The 20,468-nt window shown below is 50.0% G+C and overlaps 1 protein-coding gene across 8 annotated transcripts in view; it reads left to right on the top strand.

Moving 5' to 3' along the window:
* AP1G2 (adaptor related protein complex 1 subunit gamma 2) overlaps positions 1-20,468 on the top strand; it is a 28,796-nt gene that overhangs the window by 3,681 nt on the left and 4,647 nt on the right. For 3 of the 8 annotated variants that reach the window (XR_014783965.1, XM_084806497.1, XM_084806494.1), the window contains exons 2-19: positions 2,033-2,237; positions 4,403-4,527; positions 5,211-5,352; positions 6,270-6,366; positions 8,407-8,483; positions 10,013-10,108; positions 10,682-10,762; positions 11,084-11,182; positions 11,452-11,507; positions 13,159-13,272; positions 13,582-13,722; positions 13,861-13,915; positions 14,462-14,584; positions 15,843-15,932; positions 16,052-16,182; positions 17,764-17,868; positions 18,812-18,965; positions 19,618-19,735. Coding sequence is in view for 7 of the 8 variants with exons in the window: in XM_084806497.1 (XP_084662623.1) it covers positions 2,033-2,237; positions 4,403-4,527; positions 5,211-5,352; positions 6,270-6,366; positions 8,407-8,483; positions 10,013-10,108; positions 10,682-10,762; positions 11,084-11,182; positions 11,452-11,507; positions 13,159-13,272; positions 13,582-13,722; positions 13,861-13,915; positions 14,462-14,584; positions 15,843-15,932; positions 16,052-16,182; positions 17,764-17,868; positions 18,812-18,965; positions 19,618-19,735 (2,009 nt within the window). In the remaining variant the exon portion in view is untranslated. Of the gene's footprint in view, positions 1-3; positions 423-2,032; positions 2,238-4,402; positions 4,528-5,210; positions 5,353-6,269; positions 6,367-8,406; positions 8,484-10,012; positions 10,109-10,681; positions 10,763-11,083; positions 11,183-11,451; positions 11,508-13,158; positions 13,273-13,581; positions 13,723-13,860; positions 13,916-14,461; positions 14,585-15,842; positions 15,933-16,051; positions 16,183-17,763; positions 17,869-18,811; positions 18,966-19,617; positions 19,736-20,468 lie in introns of those variants that run through there. The other 5 variants (XM_084806499.1, XM_084806498.1, XM_084806500.1 and 2 more) reach the window with 5 other exon arrangements.

The raw sequence follows: 20,468 nt of genomic DNA, 5'->3' as shown, positions 1-20,468 counted from the left end.
TAGAAAGGAATTTTGAACCTTCTCAAACTCCTGTACTAGCAGACAGCTGAAACCCCAAAGTTCTGCACCACATAACATGGAGGGAACAACCTTAGCCAAAAACATTTGTAGGGCTGGGAATGCTCCCATTGTAGTACTAATTGCTGATCATCACAACTCCGCCCTCAAATAAAAGTCCCTGAGTGAGAAAGTCCTTTTCTGGATCTAGGCAGCAGAGGGCGCCCTGGGTCCAGATACCTCCAGACGCTCAGGTGAGTTTACCTGGCTGGAGAGCAGACTGTTGCCCGGAAATGAAATAAGTTGACTAAGCAGAAGGGGAGGTAAAGGGGGGTTGCCAGCTCTGCTCCCCCCCCCACCCTATTTTCCAGAAATATCTGAGGGTGTGAGCTGAAAGAGAGCCTGCGAGGTGGACCTCTAGACAGGTGAGGAGGGGGAGAGAGAGAATGCCAACAAGGAAGGAAGGAAAGAAGAAATGAGTTAGGAGAAGCGGCTGGACTTCATTAAAAAAGAAGGGGTGCTAGCATGGGAGAGTGAAATAGGGTGGGGTATCTGGTGGCACTATATCTTTGCTTGTGGATCATTTGTATATATGCAGATTCATTCAAAATATTCACATTTTAAACTGTCCACCAAACTGGAAAAGGGGGGGGGCACAGGTGGGTGGCATTGGATTGGGGGGGGGAAACCCTACTCTGCTCAATTTAAGGTCAGTCTTTGGAGGGCCTGTACTGAAGGGAATGTTGAGTGTGTGGAGGGAAAGGGGGAGGCTGCGAAGAAAGTGTGGGACTGAGTTCTTCAGAATAAAATGGTGCCATCCGGGACTGGTGAGTGAAAGATATTGTCTGGGGTGGGCTGGGGTAGTTTAAGGACCTCACAAAAGTTGTTACGTTCTGACACTCCACCAACAAGATTTGACTCTGGTATTCTGCTTTGGTTTGTCTGGAATAATGGCCACTGCCAGGGTCAGCCATGATACTTTGCAGGCTGAGGTGGAGTGGCCCTTTCCCCACCAGGTGGATAGCACTGACACCTGGCCAAGTTATTTTGGCACCTAAAGGAGACAGTTCCACAAGCACCTCTCCCTGGGAGTAAAAATACAATATCAACAATAATAACCAAAGAACTGACCATTTGCTGCCCATTCATGACAACCCAAACCATCTGCCTGAGTTAGTCCCTTGCTCTGCCCTAATAGCACCCATAAACATGAAGCAAAAGTGTGGATGAAAGCTGCCGTTTTACCACTCTTCAATCAACCTAATTGTGGGTACAGCCAAAGGACATTAACTAATTAGCATCAGAGGGAAATTGTTGGGGTCCAGCCTTAACGGGAGGCCCCATACAGTCTGTCAAGGAAGCCTAATCCCAGATGTGTGGAATATAGGGAGAATAGACACTCTGCGCAGTCTCAGAGGCACCTTCGTTATTACTGCTGCTGCTCCCTACTTGAATCCCCTGTGTTTTGCAAAGAGTTCCACTTAGGCCCGCTTCCCTAAGTGTGGTGCTTGGGGCATGGGCAGGCAGAATGTAGATTGGGATCTCCTGGGAGATCTCTGTGTGGTTTGCAGTAGCTCTCCCGGGGGTTCTGTCTTTAATGAGAGCAAACTGATAATACAACAGCAGACTTCTGCCATGGCTGGGCCTTGTGCTAATTGCTTCTCTTTCACCCTCTGTGTTCTTCATCTGTAAAATAGGTATCCTAATTGGTAGCTTTTGCTCAGATCTTAGGTCAGCTCTGCTGGTCAGTTTTAGAGTGCTGTGTTTGAATCCCTGATCCATGATAACACAGATGTGGATTTCTATATATCCCAGCGTATGGTTCACGTGTGGCATATAATTTACCCTGCCCCCTGATCCACCATTGTGTGTCTGGCCCTGGTTGGCAGACCTCAGCATTTTAGTAAAAGAACCAAAAGCAACACAGGTCCCATAGGCCTGAAGTCTGCCCACCCCTGGGGTCAGACGGGTTTCTGCGGATGCTGTGTGCCAAATCCTCTCCCACCACCTCTTTAATTCCACTTCCCCTTTTTAGGATGCCGGAAGCACCCCTCACGTTACCAGTCTTAATCCGGACCATCCGGAATGCGCGGACCCAGGCGGAGGAGCGGGAACTGGTCCAGCGAGAAAGCGCCAAGATCCGGGGAGCCTTTCGAGGCAACGAACCTGACACGCGGGCCTCCAATTTGGCCAAGTTGCTCTATATTCACATGCTGGGCTATCCTGCTCACTTTGGACAGGTGCATAGCTATATGAGTCACCTTACATTTATTAAGGTGCAATCCTATGCAGGGTTAGACAGAAAAAAAGGCCCTGGCTGGGGCATGCTGGGAGTTGTAGGCCTTTTTTTCTGTCTAACCCTGCATAGGATTTGCCCTTATTTGCTTTATTTATTTTTACATTCTTTTTTTACATTCTTTTTACACACACCTCAGAGGCAGTTATAGGTGAAGAGATGGTGATTGGCCCAAGTGAGGTTCAGGGCTTAGTGGGGATTTGAACGCAGATCTCCACGTTCCTGCTTCGGGCATTCTAACCACTATATCACATTGGCTGTATAAGCAACTACTCCACCCCAAACCTCTGCTAATACCCCCAAATGCCACCATCCCTGTCCAACAATTCATAAAGGTCCAAGTGATGGGAGCTACACTTCTCTCACCAGGAAATTCTTCTTCCTTAGCCTGGATTTGTGGAGGCTAGTTGTGCTTTCCCAGTGGTGAAGGGAAAAACACACACTTCACATGCTTAAAGGCACTGAGCTCTGGCATGGCATTGAAAAACAGGTTCAGGGACTGAGGCCTACTAAGTGCTGGCTGAAGTAGAACCCTACCCAACCCCAAGCACCCCCATGAGTCCTGGGAAGGCTTCTGAGATCCATTTGTGTAGGCATTCACCACGCCCACTCATGGTTTTGTGGATTGGGGCCCTTCCGTGGGGTGGGGATGGGGTGGTGTTAATATAATGTTGGGCGCTTGCTGGATTAAAGAAATCGTGAGTTGTAATCAATGAATTTACTTGTTACATTTGGGTGTGACTAAGGGAGCAATCCTATGGCCGCTAGACAGCCATAGGATATCTTGTTATCCGGGAACCGACCTCGGAGCCCACGCGCCGAGGTCGGTTCCCAGAGAACTGACCTCCCCCCACTTCCGCACTGCTTTGGAGGCAGCACGGGACAGCCCTGACTTCCGCGCTTGCAAGAGGAGCACAGATCGGCCGAGAAGGGGCGCATCTGGGGATGTTCCGGCGTGGGGAGGGTGGAAATGCCTGTACGACACATCCAATGTGTTGTACAGCAGCCTCCTCCCCTGGTCCGTCCTCCCGTGGCTAGACAGCTGCAATCTGCTGTCTAGCCAAAAATGCAGGGTAGGAGAAGCGCGAAGGGAACAATCCCCTCTGTGCTTCTCCTGCCCTACATTGGATAGGCGGTCGCCTCTGAGTTCGGAGGCGGCCGCCTATCTGGATAGGATTGCGCCCTAAAAGAACCATTATAAAAGCGGGGGGTAGGGGGTGGGATACTTTCGTTTTTAGATGGTGCATGTATCTGTCATGGCATGCCCCATCTTCAGAGAGGCATCCCTTTCTGTGTGAGAGCCAAAGGGGACCTCCAGGTTTAAGGGGGGCCCTCATAGAAGTGCCCCTTCTCTGGTGGACCTTCTTGGCTTTTCTTGGTGGCGGCAACAGCTGGATCCGGGAGCCACCATTTTAATTCCCCACAATCCCCCTGACTTAGCATTGCTGCAGGGCACTGTGGGATTTAAACAGTCTCTCCCCACCCTCACTGCAGTGGTCTGAAAGAAGGTGTGTGGGGCCTTCTCAAATGGGGCCTGCCATCCAGGGCCGGCCCAAGAGATTTTGTTGCCTGAGGTTTTTATGCTTGATATAATGTATTTTAATGGTTTTTAATTTTTGTGAACCATCCTGAGAACGTCAGCTATGGGCTGGCACAGAAATACAATGAATGAATGAATGAATGAGACGAAGGACAAGATGGCACCCTCTCCCCAGTCCACATACAGAAGCTGACTGGACTGGCAGCTGAACTTTACTTCAGTACTGGCAATGAGGCGGCATCCTCCATCACACCTGAGGCTGCAGGCTAGTCCAACAGAGGGGAACTGACAGAGTTTAATGAGGAACAGCCTGGAGGCTGCTGCTGCTGCCCCCCCCCCCAGCACCTGCCACCTGAGGCGGTTGCTTCACTGTGCCTAATGGTAGGGCCGGCCCTGCTGCCATTTGTAGTTTTTATAAGGACTAACATTAAAGATAACCAACACTGTTTAAAAGAAAAATGTGTTGCCTGATGATTTGGTGATGCATTTTTAGTTGATTCTAAACAATTAATCAATTAAAGGTTGCAACCTGACTATAATTCAGTTTTATTCCTCCTGCTGCAACCCAGATGGAATGCCTGAAGCTCATCGCGTCCCACCGATTCTACGAAAAGCGGATCGGCTACCTTGGCGCTGCCCTCCTATTGGATGAGAAGCAGGACACTCACCTTCTACTTACCAATAGTCTCAAGAAGTGAGTGGGGGGACATTCTGAAGGGGGGCTTATAGCGGGATCAGGTCGTCCCATAGCGGGTGAGATCAGATATGGGGGGAAACACAGCCCCGTTTTTAAGGTTATGATTAGCTGAATGAGAGCACTGTGGAATTTGGGGGTGGGGGATTTGGGCTTCCACAGGGGGTGCGAGGAGTCCGGTTTGGGGTGCTGAGGATATTGGGGGAAGGCACCTGCAAGGTGGAGGTTGGGGGAAACCTTGAGTCAAGGGGAGCCAAGTTTGGGGGTGCTTGGAAGTATGGCTTTGGGATATTGGCTAGCCCTAACCAATGCCCTCCAAATGTTTTGGAACACAACTCCCATCATCCTCAGTCAGCCTGGCCAATGGGATGATGGGAGTTGTTGTCCAACAAATCTGGAGGGCACCAGGTTAGGGAAGGCTGGTCAGGAATATGGTTGCTCACTTGAAAAACATCCAGCGTTCATGACATGAAAAAATGGTGGCCATTGTTGGAAAGTCTGAGGGGTGGAATTTGTGGCGGAAATAGATTGAAGGGAGAGTAACAGAGAGTCTGGAAGCCCCACCTGGAGGGAGTGAGGAAGGAAGCATTTGCGTGCCTGTAGGAAGTGATGACAGCTGAGGGTCAGGTGTTTGGGAGGATCCCTTGTCCTCCATTCTCACCCCTGTCTTTTTCTCTCACCAGCGACCTTCTGCACCCCAGCGCCTGGGTGCAGGGCTTAGCGCTGAGCACCCTCGGTTCTCTGGGGTCTGCGGCAATGCTCCGGGACTTGGCTGGGGAGGTGGAACAGCTGGCCAGGGTGGGGCAGCCCTCGGTGCGAAGGAAGGTGAGAAGCTATGAATGCACCCTGAAATCCTGCTGTCCCCCTCTTTTTCCTCTGAAAGCCTCTTATGAGGGAGGCGTTTGCCTCAGAGACTCTACCTGCCTTCCTGGGGTCCTCCAGGTGTGTCGGACTGCAACTCCCTTGCTGGCTGTGGGATGCTGGGAGTTGTAGTCCAACACATCTGAGGGCATGAGGTCGGGGAAGGCATCACTCTAGTAGCCCCCACTCCTTGCTTCTTGAACCCATCAGTTTGACCAGTGGTTAATTTCTAACCCATTGTTTAATTTTCTATATTTGGTTAGGGTTTTTTTAAGTTGTTGTGCTTTTTTTCACAAGAAGGGTCTGAAAGCTGCTCACTAGCCTCCAAGGTGGGGTTGGCTAGATGTGGGGAAGGAGAGGCTCTCTGCTCATGTTCAGAGGTACTCCTTACTCATTCAAAGGGTGGCTACAAATTAAGTGTTGCATTCAGGATCTGATGTCCACAAGAGGAAGGGATCAGTTTTGGGGGATCCCCGTTCCCCCCACTCACACATACCACAGCTCGCCCCATTCAACAGTGCCTCCTGACTCTCTGTGTAACATTTTCAGGGGGGTGGAGGGGCTGCCCTAGGAAGGAGGGGGCAGTGGAAGTCCACTTCCGCCAGTGCAGCTGATCCACTTAAATCTGAATCCAACCCAAGGACTGGAAGCTCTTCCCATTAATTCTAGACGGGTGAGGGATTGTCTGTAGCCACTCAGCAGGAAAGGAAAATGCTCTGCACATGTTCAGAGGCTCTGATCTTTAATCAAAAGCTGAGATCTGAAGGTTTCTACTAAACGCCAAGCCTGCGAGGCAATCCTGGAAAAATGTGGGATGAACAGGCCCCTGCCCATCGATGCCCCCACCCTTTAACAAACCTCTTTTGCTTTCTCTCCACTAGGCCGTGATCTGTGCTGTACACCTCATCCGGAAGGTGCCGGACCTCACAGATGCATTCACCCCCCTCGGCGAGCAACTCTTGACTGAACAAATTCACGGTAAGCGCCCTTCTCTGTTCGGCTCAATACTGAATGCCAAAATCGATAGGCTGATGAATGCAGGCCATTGGGTATGCTTCAGTTACTCAAATGCTTGATGCCTCACCACTGATTGTGTGAACAGAGTTGGTGGTGAGGAGGGTTGATGGGAAAGTTGTGTTTAGGGAAAGTTAGGTAGCAATGGAGGAGGCAAGACATGTCTGGAGAGGCTTTGTGTAGATCGGTGAAATTTCTAGAAATTTTGAGGCCATGGAAAACAACCCAGGCTTTTTCTGGTGGAGGGAATTGGAAATTTTGGAAAAATTGAAAAATGGGCAATACTTGTTTTTTTAGTGCTCTTTACAGATCTAAAGCCACTTTGTTGCTTTACGACAGCCTTCCCCAAACTGGTGCCCTCCAGATATTTTGGACTTCAGCTCTCATCAGCCTCAGGCAGCATGGCAAACGGTCAGGAATGCTGGGCACTGTAGTCCAAAACATCCGGAGGGCACCAGATTGGGGAGGGCTGCTTTAGGGACATAAAGCAGCCTTTCTGTGCCTAAAGTTATTTTATGTATGACTTTGCTCATAACATTATCATTATATTTTAAAACTTTTAAAAGTAAACTCAGTAAATTTGTAATTATTGTCTGAATAGATTAGAGATACATTAAATGACTGCTACAGGATTAGAAACACAGGACTCTAAGGAACAAAACCCAAACTGTCAAGAATGCACATTTACTGTCAAGAATGCACAATGGTGACTCTACTCACATGTTGGGAAATGAGCATAAATGTCTATCAGTAAAATGTACTTTAGATCAATAACTTTAATAAGGAATGAAAGAAATAACTATGCTGGGAATCTTACAGAGAGGATTAAAAACATTTTCCCCCTTGGCTTCGTTATTTCCAGACATTTTGCATCTCTAGCCTTTCTGTAAAAGTGTTCTTATTACATAGTTTTTAGAAGTAATTGTGAGGGGAGTATATATAAATACTTTGTCTTAAATTCTAAACAGAAATATTTCATAATTTGAAGCTGTTCAATTTTTCCAGTTTTTCAGAAAAAAACAAAAATAGTCCTCAGGAAAAGACAGGAAAAAATAGTTTTCCCCCCATATTTTTCTGGTGTGTTTTTTCCCGGGCCTTCACATCTCTAGCTTTGTGTGACTTGGCAGAGGATCGGAAGCATTGCCGTCCCGTCACCAGTAGTGTAGTGAGCCAGGGCTCACAGGGTCAAAGCCCTGGGAGTTTTTGATTAGCCAGGACAATGACATCATCTGCCACCCCCCTCAGGCTTCCCGGTTCCCTCTGAGCTTCGCTGCGATCATCCTGGTAAATGGATTTTCCCAGCACAACATATTGTTGTGAGCTCCCCACCTTGTAATACAAAGTATCTTGGGGTGGCTTGGTCTGGAATGGGCAATTAAGGGAGCAATCCTATGGGGATAGGCAACCGCCTATCCAGTGCAGGGCAGGAGAAGTGTGGAGGGGATCGTCTCCACACTTCTCCTGTTCTGCATTCGCGGCTAGACAGTTGATTTCGGCTAGGCAGCAGGAAGTCGGAGAGGTGGCGGTGGTGGCCGGACAAGATATAGGATGCGTTGTACTGGCATTTCTGCCCTCCCGCGGGAAGACCCCTTTTATGCCGCTCCGCACTGCTCTTATGAGCGCAGGGCCATTCCACACTGCGTACGAGGCAGTGCGGGAGGAGTGGGGGTCGGAACCGACCTCAGAGCACGGGCTCCGAGGTCAGTTCCTGGGAATATCCTATGGCCACCTAGCTGCTGACTAGCGGCCATAGGATTGCGCCCTAAGACTCATTAGCTCTACAAAAGACCTGCTCCTGGGGCAGATGAAAATAGCTAGAAGTGGTTTGTTGGTATGGATCAACGCAGCTGCCTGCATTTTTGGACTCTCCGTGGGGGCATGGCTTTGGGGACTGTCATGATGAACGCCTGCACTTCAAAATTCCCTGCTACCCTGCTGCCCATCGTGCCAGCCCAGGGAAACCAGGGCTCAAAAAACGATCAACGCCTGTCTGTCTCTCCCCAGGCATTCTGCATGGCACCGTCATGTTAATCGCAGAGATGTGTGAGCAAAGCCCTCAAGCCTTGGAACGCTTCTGCAAGGTGGGAAGCCATGGATCTCATCTCACGGCCTCCCCTGCTGCTAATCCACTGGGAAGAAGTACCCTTGGCGAATGTGGAACCAGGGGAGTGGAGCAGCCAGGGGTGGGATGGGGGACCCAGGGCTCAGCACCAGGCTGGGTGAGCGGCTGTAGAGGAGGTCAGTGAATCCCCTGCCTTGAAAAATGGGGTCAAAGAGGGGATTTTGACCTGTGCTGCTTGTCCCACTGGGAAAAGGGAAATGTTCTCCCTGTGCCACTGTGGAAAAGAGCCCCCCTTTGCACCTGGTAACTCTTATGGTAGGTCATGTACTTTGCATGGATCATGTCCTGGGTTCAAGCCCCATGTAATTGGTTTTGGGTGGCAGGGCCGGCCCAAATTTCTGCCAGGGAGTAGGAAGAGCACTGAGCTAAAAGGACTGTGGCAGGCCAGAACACTCAACGGACAGGAAAAGGTGATTTTGTTTGTCCCTAACCATAAACAGAAACAATGTGAGGTCAAGGGAAAAAAATTACTGAAATCTTTCAAAGTATAATATATACCCCTAAGAAATTATTCACATGAAGCAGAAGATGTATCAACCAGGCTGCAGCCCTATAGCCCAGGGGGTCCCCAACCTTTCTGGGCCGGTGGGCACATTGGACATTTGAAGGACTGTCATGGGCACACTCACAAAATGGCTGCCATGGAGGGTGGCTTACCCATTCAGAAAATGGCTGCCATGGAGAGTCACAAAATACCCATTGCCCAGAAGGCGAAATGCTGAGACTAAAAGAAAAGTAACCTGCCCAAGAACCTAAGTGCAAGGCAGAGGTGAGGTCTGAAGTCCAAAACACCAAACCACTATTTTGAATGGAGCTAAAGATAGGTGGGCTCTCCCACACTGGAGGCCTTCAAGACGAGGCTGGACAGCCATTTGTCAGGGATGCTCTGACTTGGATTCCTGCATTGAGCAGGGGGTTGGACTCGATGGCCTTGTAGGCCCCTTCCAACCCTACTATTCTATGATTCTATGATTCTATAAAGATGGCGCTGGAGGGCAGCACTTCATTTTGCAGTGTGCCAGTCTCCCAGTTAATTTTTTAATTTAAAAAATGTGAAGAAATAAAGTAGAACTCAGGAGGGACAGGGAGCCTGGTGGGTGCCGAGAGAGGTGTGCACAGGCACACTAGCACCCGCAAGCACCATGTTGCAGGTGCCAGCTAAACACACATACCTGGGAGTAAGTCCCATTGAAATCCATGCGCCTTTCTTCTGAGGAGATATGCCAAGGAGTGGGCTATTAAACAAGGCAAATACAAAGTGCAAATGGGAAATTTCCATTCCTAGATCAAAAATCCCTTCTCGATCAGAGTGGTAGGTACAGATACCCTGATGCCAAAGAGGTGCTGTGCAATTCCTGGGGAGGGAATGTGGTTAGCCGGAGGGGACCCCGATGCGTTCCAAGAGATGGGGATTGGCTTTGGGGATGATACCCTTGGAGGGTTCTTCTGCTCTACGAACCTGCCCTTTTCCCTTTGTTTGCCCTACAGTGTGTGCCCCGGTTGGTAGGGGTGCTGCGTAACCTGGTGGTGGCTGGGTATTCTCCGGATCACAGTATCTCAGGAATTAGCGACCCTTTTCTGCAGGTAAAAGGTCACCTTTCCCAAGCCCTGTGTCTTCTCGTGAACTCAAGCCTTCTACCTCCTTTCAGAATCCAAGGGAGATTCAAGAGAACTTGCCATCTCTATCCTGTATTCCCCAGGGCAGGGATATGTGGGTGCCTTGTACTTCCCTGCAGCATGCGTGTGAACACGTGAAATACGGCTGACGCTTTGTGGTAAGGGGCAACATTGCATGTATACGGTTCCAGGGTCAACCCCCAGTTTGAAGGATCTGGGGCTGAGAAGGGCCTCTCTCTGTCCAAGAACTAGGAGAACATCTGCCAATCAGAGTAGACGATACTGAGCTGGACAGACCAATGATCTGACTCAGCTTCACAAGTGGCCAGGATGACCATGCCCGCGACCATGGTAAGCAGCAATAGGACATCCCTGGAACAGGCACCCAGCGGGGTGAATTACCTACTCAGAAGCTGAGTGAAGCAAGCAAGCTATGGGTTTCCTCTCTTTGCCATCTTCTCGAGTCACAGCCTCCCTGTCTCCTCCTCCTCGCCTCTCTGTACCCGCTCCTGTGTTTTATGATGTCTCCCTGCTCCACAGGTACAGATCCTGCATCTGCTGAGGATTCTGGGACGAGACAATGAAGACACCAGCGAGGCCATGAATGACTCCTTGGCCCAGGTGAATGCAAGAGGGGCTGGAGACCGTGCCGCAGGCAAGGGAGAGAATATTTGGAGGGCTTCTGAGAACAAATGTTCAGCTCCCATGAACAAAACTGTGGGCAAACAGTTCTCCACGTTTTGACAAACATGTGGTAGGCCTGGTCTAGATCATATGACCCAGAAGCTCTTTGAGGAGGGACTGTACCATTTTATGGCTCATGGTTGGACAATGAAGTGGGGCAGGAAGAGGCCAAGATGAAGATTTAGGGGTCAGAGAGAAAGAAGGGGGGCATCCTTAAACTACAGCAATAATGCCTTCCATTTTTCTGCTTCTTCCCAGGTGGCCACCAACACGGAGACAGCACGGAACGTGGGTAACGCCATCTTGTACGAAACGGTTCTGACCATCATGGGTGTACAGTCGACCAGCGGACTGCGGGTACGGCAGAATCTCAGAACACACTCATTTGTCCGGCCTAAATGAGGCCCTTGCGTGACTCCTCTTCCTTCAGCCTTGTTTGGGGACGGCTTGGTTCCGTGGAAGCAAATCCAACATTTAGCACTAGAATCAAGGGTTTGGCAGTTCCATTTACTACTCTTGGCTTGGTCTGTTACTTCTCCGCTTGTCCTTTGCTCTTCCACTCCTATGTACGATACGTTTTGGGAAGTAACAGTAAGAGTAACAGTAACTCTTTTTTCCAAACACAGGTTCTTGCTATAAATATTCTAGGACGCTTTCTCCTTAACAAGGATCGGAATATCAGGTAACCCCCGGCAAACAACAATGAAAACGAGGAGGAATGACCCATGTAGGGCCAGATAAATTCCACCCCCCGCCCCAAAATTTACTTTTCGTTTGTGAAGATTTTTGAACCTTCACAAAATTCGTGAAGATTTTTGAACCTCTTGTAGGGATGGCTGCTAAATGCTTTACACCAGCACCTTAAAACTTTGTGATTTGTTCCCGGGAATTTGTAGTCTTCTCCAGCTCAGAACTCTGATAGCTGGTGTATCAGCAGAGATCTTAATGGAGGAGCGATCAGTGAGGAGGAAAGGGAAATGGGTTGGAGGATGGAGAGTCCTTGACTCACATTTGTTGCTGGGAGGGGATGTCCCCTGCCCCTCACCTGCAGATCTCAATCTGCCTGCCTTCCTAATTGCCAAAGGTCCATTTTGTTATGTAGACACAGATCTGGGAGGCGGAACATTCCGGCCCTCTCATGGAAGGTCTGGAGTTTTCATAGCAGTTGTTGTTCCACGCAGGTACGGAGCGCTTGCACTCAGACTTCTTGATTTATTTATTACATTTATATTCTGCCTTTTTTCCTCTGTAAGGAACCCAAGGTGGCATACATAATCTTCTTCCTTTCCATTTTATCCTCACAACAACAACCCTGTGCGTGAGGTTGGGCTGAGAGTCCATGACTGGCCCAAAGTCACCCAGTGAGCTTCCGTGGCTGAGTGGGGACTAGAACCCAGATCTCCCGGCTCCCAGTCCAGCACTCTAGGCTCTCAGATGGCATGAGGAGCGGGGACGAACTGAGGAATGAATGCAATTCTGGAAAAAATCCCCTCATGAGGCTCCCTTCTCTTTGTAGAGTGTGCATGAGGCAGCAATGCAATAAAAGGGCTATTAAAATTCATACAAGGAGACTCATTGCATCTTTTATTTTCCCCATGAAACTGTGTGCAAGATTAATTTACTGTACCTTTAGTTAGAATTTGGTTGGATCCCAATGCCTCTAATGGAGATGCTTTATAGGCCACCTCTGGCTCCAGAATCCTCAGCCATTTGGCCAACCCTGCCCTAGAGCAAGGGTGGGGAACTTTTTTCTTATTGACCCACTGAAAAAATCAGCCAGGGGCCTGGGCTGTGGGTGATGGTGATGGTGGGCAGAGCCAGAGGCAAAAAGGGTGGAGTTTGCAGGCCTTCCCCAACCTGGCACCCTCCAGATGTGCATTTGTTGACTGTGGGTGATGGGAGTTGTGGTCTGACACATCTGGAGGCACCGGGTTGGGGATAAGTCTGGCTTTTCTCTCCTTGCCTCCCTGTCCTTTCTCTGCCTTTCAAACATACACACATGAAGCAGAGGAAGAAGCCATTCCCAGAGGGTGGGCTGTCAAGCAAGAGAGCATCATCCAGAGAGCTGGATGACGCTGAGGGCTGCATGGAATTAGGGCGAGAGCTGAATGTGGCCCATGGCCTACAGGTTCCCCAGCCCAAGGACACTTTCTTCCACCTGGCTGTATCTCCTCTCCTCCCTTAAGGGAAAGGGGACACAGGAGAAATGCGTACGACCCTTTCACAGATCCGTTGTGGGTGATCTCTGTGGCCCAGTTTCCTGCTGTCACCTTGCTCTCCACACTCCCACAAATGTAATACTGTACATTTGGGGGGTTTCCCCCTCCCTTTAGGTATGTGGCTCTAACATCTCTACAGAAACTGTTGCAAGCGGAGAACAGCGCTGTGCAGAGGCACCGGGCCACGGTCCTCACGTGCCTGGCCGACCCGGACCCAACTGTGAAGAGGTGAGAGAGGCAGGGAGGGGCTCCAGAAATGAGATGCTGATTAACTTTCATAGCAAAGAGCAGTGGAAGCTGGTGGCTCCGATGTCAGTGGGGCGGTGAATCTGCTCTGGATTTCAGTCAGAAGCAGTCAGAACTCTAAAGTTGCCCTCCAAGGTGCAGAGCACCTTTAGAGTTCTGACTGGTTCTGACTGCCCCATCGACATCAGAGCTACCAGCCTCCACTGGTAAAGACCAGCCTCCCTCAACCCAGTGTTCTCCAGATGTGTTGGACTACAACTCCCATTGCTCCAGCTGTCTCTCTCTTCTCAGGCGTGCCCTGCAGCTCAGCCTGGCCCTGGTGAACAGCAGCAACGTGAGGACAACCATTAAGGAACTGCTGGCGTTCCTCGACACCTGTGCCCCGGACTTGAAGTCAGACTGTGCTTCTGGAATATTCCTAGCCGCTGAGAAGTGAGTCTGCTGTGGTCACTGCCTGCAGGGGGTGCTGTAGAGCTCCGGCCGAGGAGAACTGTTGGTTGTGAGGTGCGCTTCTATACGGGGAATGGTCCTGAGTCTTTCCTGCTTCTTCTCATTTTCTCCCCTCTCCAGGTTTGCACCTAACAAGCGTTGGCACATTGACACCATCCTCCAAGTTCTGACCATGGTAAGATGGAGGAGGACGACTGGGGAGGTGCTAGGATCTGCGGGGAGCAGAGAGCGGTGTAGGTGATGGAAGAACCTTCCTCTCAGTGGGCTCTGTTCACCTCGCACATTTTTAAAGAAGTTTCTCCAAGATCTTGTGAACTAGAAACTTAAAAATCAAAAGCTAAGATTCCCAGGGAACCATATTCTTTTCAAAACGCAAACTGCCCAGCTTTTGAAGCCTCTCTCAACGTGCATCGTCCTCCTGTGCTTTAATATTTGTTTTCCCCTCCCTGTTTCCAGCACCCCATTGGAACTGCCATTCTAGGTGTGTGGAAAAAGTGAGTTTTGAGGGCCCCCGTCAAATTGCACCCCTCATATAGTTCCCCCAAGTAGCAGTCCAGTCCTTTGACAATGCCCTCAATATGGAGAATTTGAGTAATGGGGGGGCGGGGAGAGGGAGGAAGATCTGTTTAACCCTTTCAGGAGAAGGAAGGGCCAAGCAGAGAAAGATCTCTGGGAGGGGGACAAACATGGCATCCTCGGTTCCTCCTTTTCCCCATTGCAGGCTGGCTCGTATGTGCGTGATGACGCAGTGCCCAATCTCATCCACCTGATTGGTGGTGCAAAGGAGCTTCACGGTTATGCTGTGCAGGAGCTGTACAACGCAGTGGCCCAAGACATCTCTCAGGTGAGTGTGTGATTTCGGCGCTGCAGTGAGGGGGTCTTACTTGCCAGCTTTGGGAGACTGGAAAAGAGAGAACGGGGCTGCATTCCTACACACGCGTACCTGGAGCAGGGCCGGCATGGAGGGTGGTCATGGCTGGGCACCACCCGAGGGCCCCCATCCCAGCAGGGGTCCCCTGGCAAGAGCCCCCTGGAGTTGCTCCGCCTCTTCACTGTTGAAACCTGTATGCTCCCCTGCCTCTCGCTCTGGCCCAGACAACGGAGGTGGGGAGGAGGAGCAGGAGATGCCGCGGCCTGCTTGCTCCCTGGCTCTCTGCCTGTTGCAAGTGGGAGCACCGATGGGAAAGAGGAGGAGGAGCAATAGCAGCTGGCCGCAGTGGTGCTGAGAAGGTAGTTGCTGAGGGAGGGGGCCCATTGAGGGGGTCTTGCCCCAGGGCCCTGGAAAATGTGGAGCCAGCACTCCCTGGGAGAAAGTCCCATTGAACACAGTGTAACTCAGCTACCAAGCCCTCTTGGAGTTACCATCTGTCAGCCTGTGAAGGCCTACAGAGGCAAGGCAAGGAAAAAGGTCAGGCCTAGAGGCCTGGAGTGTTTTTGTTGGGAGGAGGTACCTCTGAGAGGAGTAGTTTCATTTCCCCAGTTCAGGTTGAGGTTCATTTCCCCAGTTAGGTTTCATTTCTTCAGGTTTGAAGCAGTTCTTTTGGTTTTGCGGGAGGAAGGTATAAAAGGAGAGAGTCAGAAAGACCAGAGCAGTAAGAGCAGAGTCAGGGAAACAGGGAACAGGAAGAAGCAGCCTGGAGAAGTCTAAGTACAGCTATGGTAAAAGAACTTGCATTTGCAATTTTTATTTTCTCTTAATGCCTTTTGTACCACTCAGCTCTATTATGTTGTGATTTGCTTGCTTTAATTGACCAGCAAACTGTTGTGGTTAAACCCTATGTCTAGACTGACAATCACCCCACGCCTGCAGCCTAAACCCCACGTTATTAAAAAAGGGAAGGTAAAAGAAGGAAGGTGGTACTTTTAAGGAGGCAAGAGATCCTTAAGGAGTTGCTCAGGGGGGTCCAGGTCATAAGGGGGACCCTGACACAGCCTAAGCTACCTCACAGGGTTGTTATGACGATAAAATGGGATTACCCCTATGTACACCACCCTGAAATCCCTAGTATTAAAAAATAAAATAAGAGTGAAGGGTTTTAATATGAGGTCTAATATCTTAGGGGATGTGCATTTCCCATCATCTCCCCCCCCCGCCCCCCCAGCAACCCTTGGTTCAAGTGGCTACCTGGTGCATCGGTGAATATGGCAACCTCCTACTGGATGGCAGCTGCGATGAAGTGGAGCTTAAGCAGGTGAGGAGTCAGAAATATTGGGTGCACAGGTGGCGGCTAACATCAAATGGGGACATTTGCTCACCTGCTGCCCCCAAATTCCCTACTCAGGTTTTTCTCCACCTCCTTGCCCCCTGCAGGTGGACCCAGAGGAGATGCTCTCCCTGTTGGAGCGGGTGCTCCAGTCACACCTGTCCCTGCCGGGTACCAGGGGCTATGCCCTCACCGCCCTCATGAAGCTTGGGACCTGTCTCCAGGGCAGTGCCGTCAAGTGAGCACACGTCAGCAGCCTCCCCGAAGTCCCGGCTCCGCCATTCACAACAGATTAAAAACCTCTCCGAGATGGGATTCTCTCAGGCCTGTCTGCCTTACAGATTTAAGCCAGTTTTAACTGTCCTGGCTCCATCTCCTTCCCCACAAGAAGCCTTGGGACTGGAACTTTGTCAGGTCACAGAAGAATGATTACTAGAGGCCTGTACTGCTTTCATAGAACTACAGTCCTCAGGGTTTTTGTTTAAAAAGTTGTGCTAATTAAAACGGGTTCGAAGTTGTCTTAAATGTGCAGGGTAGATGTGCCCTTGGAGACCTCTCCCCTTCCAGGCCTGAGCCCAGTGGTGCAAGAGATGACACTTCCAGAATGCACCTAGCAGCTGAGAAGCATGTCCAGTCTGATCATTGCCAGCAGCGGGCGCAGTAGAGAGCTGGGTGACCAGAGAACAAGCTTTTGAAAATATTTTAAATTACTTAAAAAAATTATATTAATGTTGTTTTTTTTATCATTAAAAAAATCAATTGCTACCCTGGGAAAAATCTTTTTGAGGAAGGATAGACAAACGTATGATAAATAACTTCAAAATGTATCATACATACACATAAGTTGGGGCACAATCCTATGCTTGTTTAGACAGAAAAAAGTCCTACAACTCCCAGCATTCTCAATCAGCTGTCATAGGATTGCACCTTTACTATTGCTGACTGTTCAGTGTTTTCAGGATAGACTGGGGCTTAAAAAAAAAAATCTATATAAGTCCCAAACCAACTGCCCCTTCTGCACTTCACCTTAGGGCAGCCTGGGGATGATGGGGTTTGTAGTCTGACACATCTTGGGGGCATCAGGTTGAGGAAGGGTGGAGAACACCTCAGGGCAGTGGAGGCTGGTGGCTCCGATGTCAGTGGGGCAGTGGATCTGCTCTGGGTTTCAATCAGAACTCTAAAGGAGCTCTCCAAGGTGCTTCCGCACCTGACTGGTTCTGACTGAAACCTGGAGCGGATTCACTGCCCCACTGACATCGGAGTCAACAGCCTCCGCTCCCTCAGGGTGTTTGAACAAATGCCCCTCGTGCACTGAGAGTGGCGGTTGCACCTTGTAGCCATGCCCAGCTGCATGCATCACACGCATGGGGCCCCTTCTCCTCATCAAACATGATTGGTGGGATGTGTGGCTGCTAGTGTGGGGGCAGTGTGTGTGGGGGGGTGAGGCTAGCCCATGTAACCCATGACCACCTCACACATGCTTTGTGTGTGTGTGTGTGGGGGCTTTGAATCCCCACTTGTCCTTTCCAGTGCTTAATCTTTCCCAACGCCCTTATGTCCCTCTTCTGTGCTTAAAATGAACTCATCGTGTACTTGCTGCTTTCATTCTGCTTTTATGCCACTGCTGGTTTTATCTTGTTTTTAAAGATTCTATTGTTGGTATTTTACTTCTTTTCATGGTCTGAATTTGTAGTGTAAACCACCCAGAGAACTTCGATTTTGTGGAGGTCAATCAATATTATAAATGCAAACACAAAAAAATAATCACATTCTTTCTTCTTCTCTCTCCCCCCCCCCCCCCCGGCCCCGCACCAAAAAGCCGGATCCGGAGTTTAGTTTCCATTTATTGCAGCTGCCACGACATTGAACTGCAGCAGCGGGCGGTGGAGTTCAACGCCCTTTTCCGGAAGTACGACCACCTCAGGTACTTGCTAGAAGCTGGTTGCTTGGCTTTGGGGGTGTCATTGAAACTGAGGCAAGATGGGGAATGATTTTTTCCACACCTGTCGGATGAGAGCGAGTAGAACAGGTCTTGGGTGTCAAGACTTCTGGGTTCTATCTATGTGATGTGGCCATATGGTGTGGCGGTGTAACCTTCACGTGCAAACATCAATCCCCAGACTGTGTTTGCAAACATTTATTTGCACACACACTCGCCCTCTCTCTTGGATTGGAGAAACTGCATTTGTGACTGCCAGCCTCACAATAGGGGGCTTCTTTCCAGAGGAAGCTTTTCTTGTGCGATCGATCGCACTGCCTCGATCACAGAACTTTACAGGGGGTTGGGTTTCCAGATGTCTTCGTCTCCAATTTGTAGCCCTCCCATGTCTCCCCACTGCTTCTACCGGGGGAAAAATTTGTTAAGGAAGAAAAGATGGCAAGGCTGTGTGATGCCTTCTGAATGCTAGGAGCCCTCCGTCCAGCAGTAAGAGGCCACTGAGAGATCAGCCTGGCCTGTGCATAGGAACCGTGTAACAAGGAAAGGGCAGAAATAGATGGGCTAAATCAGATAAGGGACGCAGCTTAGTGGTAGAGCACCTGCCTTGCATGCAGAAAGTCCCAGGTTTGATGCTCAGCATCTCCAGGTAGGGCTGGAAAAACCCGTGCCTGAATCCCTGGAGAGCCATCGCTGCCAGTCAGTGTCGACAATACTGGGCTAGATGGACCATCGGTCTGGTTCAGTATAAGGCAGCTTCCTATGTTTCTGTCAGCCTTCCCCAACCTGGTGCCTTCACAATGTGTTGGACTACAACTCCCATCATTCCCCAGCCCAACATATCTGGAGAATACTAGGTTGGGGAATGCTACCCAAAAACATCAGCAGATCTAATCTCTTTGCACACCCTTCCATTTTTCCATACTCCTAGAGCGTCTGTCCTGGAAAAGATGCCCTTAGTGGACAAAAGTGGTTACGGTGAGGAAGGAAGCGAAAAAGGACCGAGGGACAGAGAGGCCCTTGCCCCTAATGTCCCGGAGGCGGCGCCATCCAGCAGTCCCAAGCAGCCAGGGGAATCTAACCAGGTGGGAGCGGCATCATTAAACGGTTGGCTTCAGGGGACACTGCAGAGCTGGGACAGCCCTGACCCTGGTGTGAAGCAAAACTGGAGCCGAAGCACTTTGCGGTATTTTTTGCTTGAGCTGGGAGCAGGGTGTGTGTGTGCATGAGAGAGAGAGAGAATGGAACTCAGGGTACCAGCTACAGATAAGGATTATATTCAAAAGCAGAAGGGGCCCTGCCCCCTAGACTGTGTTGCCCCCGAAGGGCCAGCACCACAAGATGTAAGCACATTAAGGACAACAGCTGGGAGGGCTTTAAACAAAGGCTGCCAGGTTGCCGACCGGAGCATCTTGGCCTGTCTAATTTTGTAAATCAGCGTCATTATCGTCTGCTCTTACATGTGTCAGTTCAGGGAACACTAAACTGGTTATTGCACCCTAAAAAGGCTGAGCTTCATCAAAACAGAACAAATTTGCTCAAACCTGTATACGAGTCCGGGTTTGTACCGGGGCGTTGGTGGACGCTGTGTCCCTTTCAAACTCCTGCTCCTCTGACTTGTTCAGCCTTTGCAGCCCACCCCTAGAAGCTATGGCAGTGTTCTGTCCACGCCTCCTCTCCACTCCTGATAGGATCCCCATGCTGTCTCCCTCTTCAGTGCTGTCTGTTTCCCTCTAGGTCTGTGATCTCCTGGATCTCCTTGGGGGACCCATAGATTCCTCTCCAGCCCAGCCCAGCACAGTCACCCCAGTAATAGGATCCTTCCTTGATTTGCTGGAGGATCTAAAAACCTCAGGTACGTTGATGTAAGAAACATGGGCGGGACTGATAGAACATATAAAGGTGTGTGTGTGTGTGTGGGGGGGGGGTGTTCCCTTCCACAACCTCATAACATTCCAGGTTGATATCCCATTCCAGTTGATTCCTCCCAATACCCTTTCAGGTGTGTGGCAAAGCCACCCCCACCCCCATTCCTTCTTCCTAATGTCTGTGCGAAGAAACCTACTAGCATCCCATCACTGCTCTCTGGTGCATCTGTCACGTCTCCCACAGTCATAGCAAGAGGGCTCTTCTAAGCATCATCTCTGGACTATATTTTGATTTTCCATGGGCAGTGAGGAGTAGAAAGCTGCTGTTTTAATTTTAAAAGCACACACACACAACGAAGTGGAAATTGCTGAGTCTAATGAAATCCCTACCACTGTTATGAACATTTGTATCATTCCCAGAATATACAAAAAGTATCCTTTCCCCTCAGGATGCACCCACTCCCTTACTGGGAAGCTGGCTGTTCAACCAGCCTTGCCCAGGCTGGTCCTTGTTAGCTACATGGTTTACAGGGTATCGTGCTGGATCAAACATCCTGTTGCAAAGATGGCTGTATTTTTCTAAAGAGCAGAGTATCCAAGGCCTCAAACATATCCAGAAGCTGCCACCTCCGGTCGGGAAGGTCACGTAGTCCTGTGTGTGTGTGAGGGCTGGCTGGGATTCCTCAGCAGCGATGGCAGGGCCCTTTGTACATGTTCAGA

The sequence above is a fragment of the Heloderma suspectum genome, chromosome 6, assembly GCF_057233095.1.
Source record: "Heloderma suspectum isolate Gila_16-S chromosome 6, 16-S_ref, whole genome shotgun sequence".
Lineage (NCBI taxonomy): Eukaryota > Metazoa > Chordata > Lepidosauria > Squamata > Helodermatidae > Heloderma > Heloderma suspectum.
This window is presented reverse-complemented; position numbering and strand designations above follow the sequence as displayed.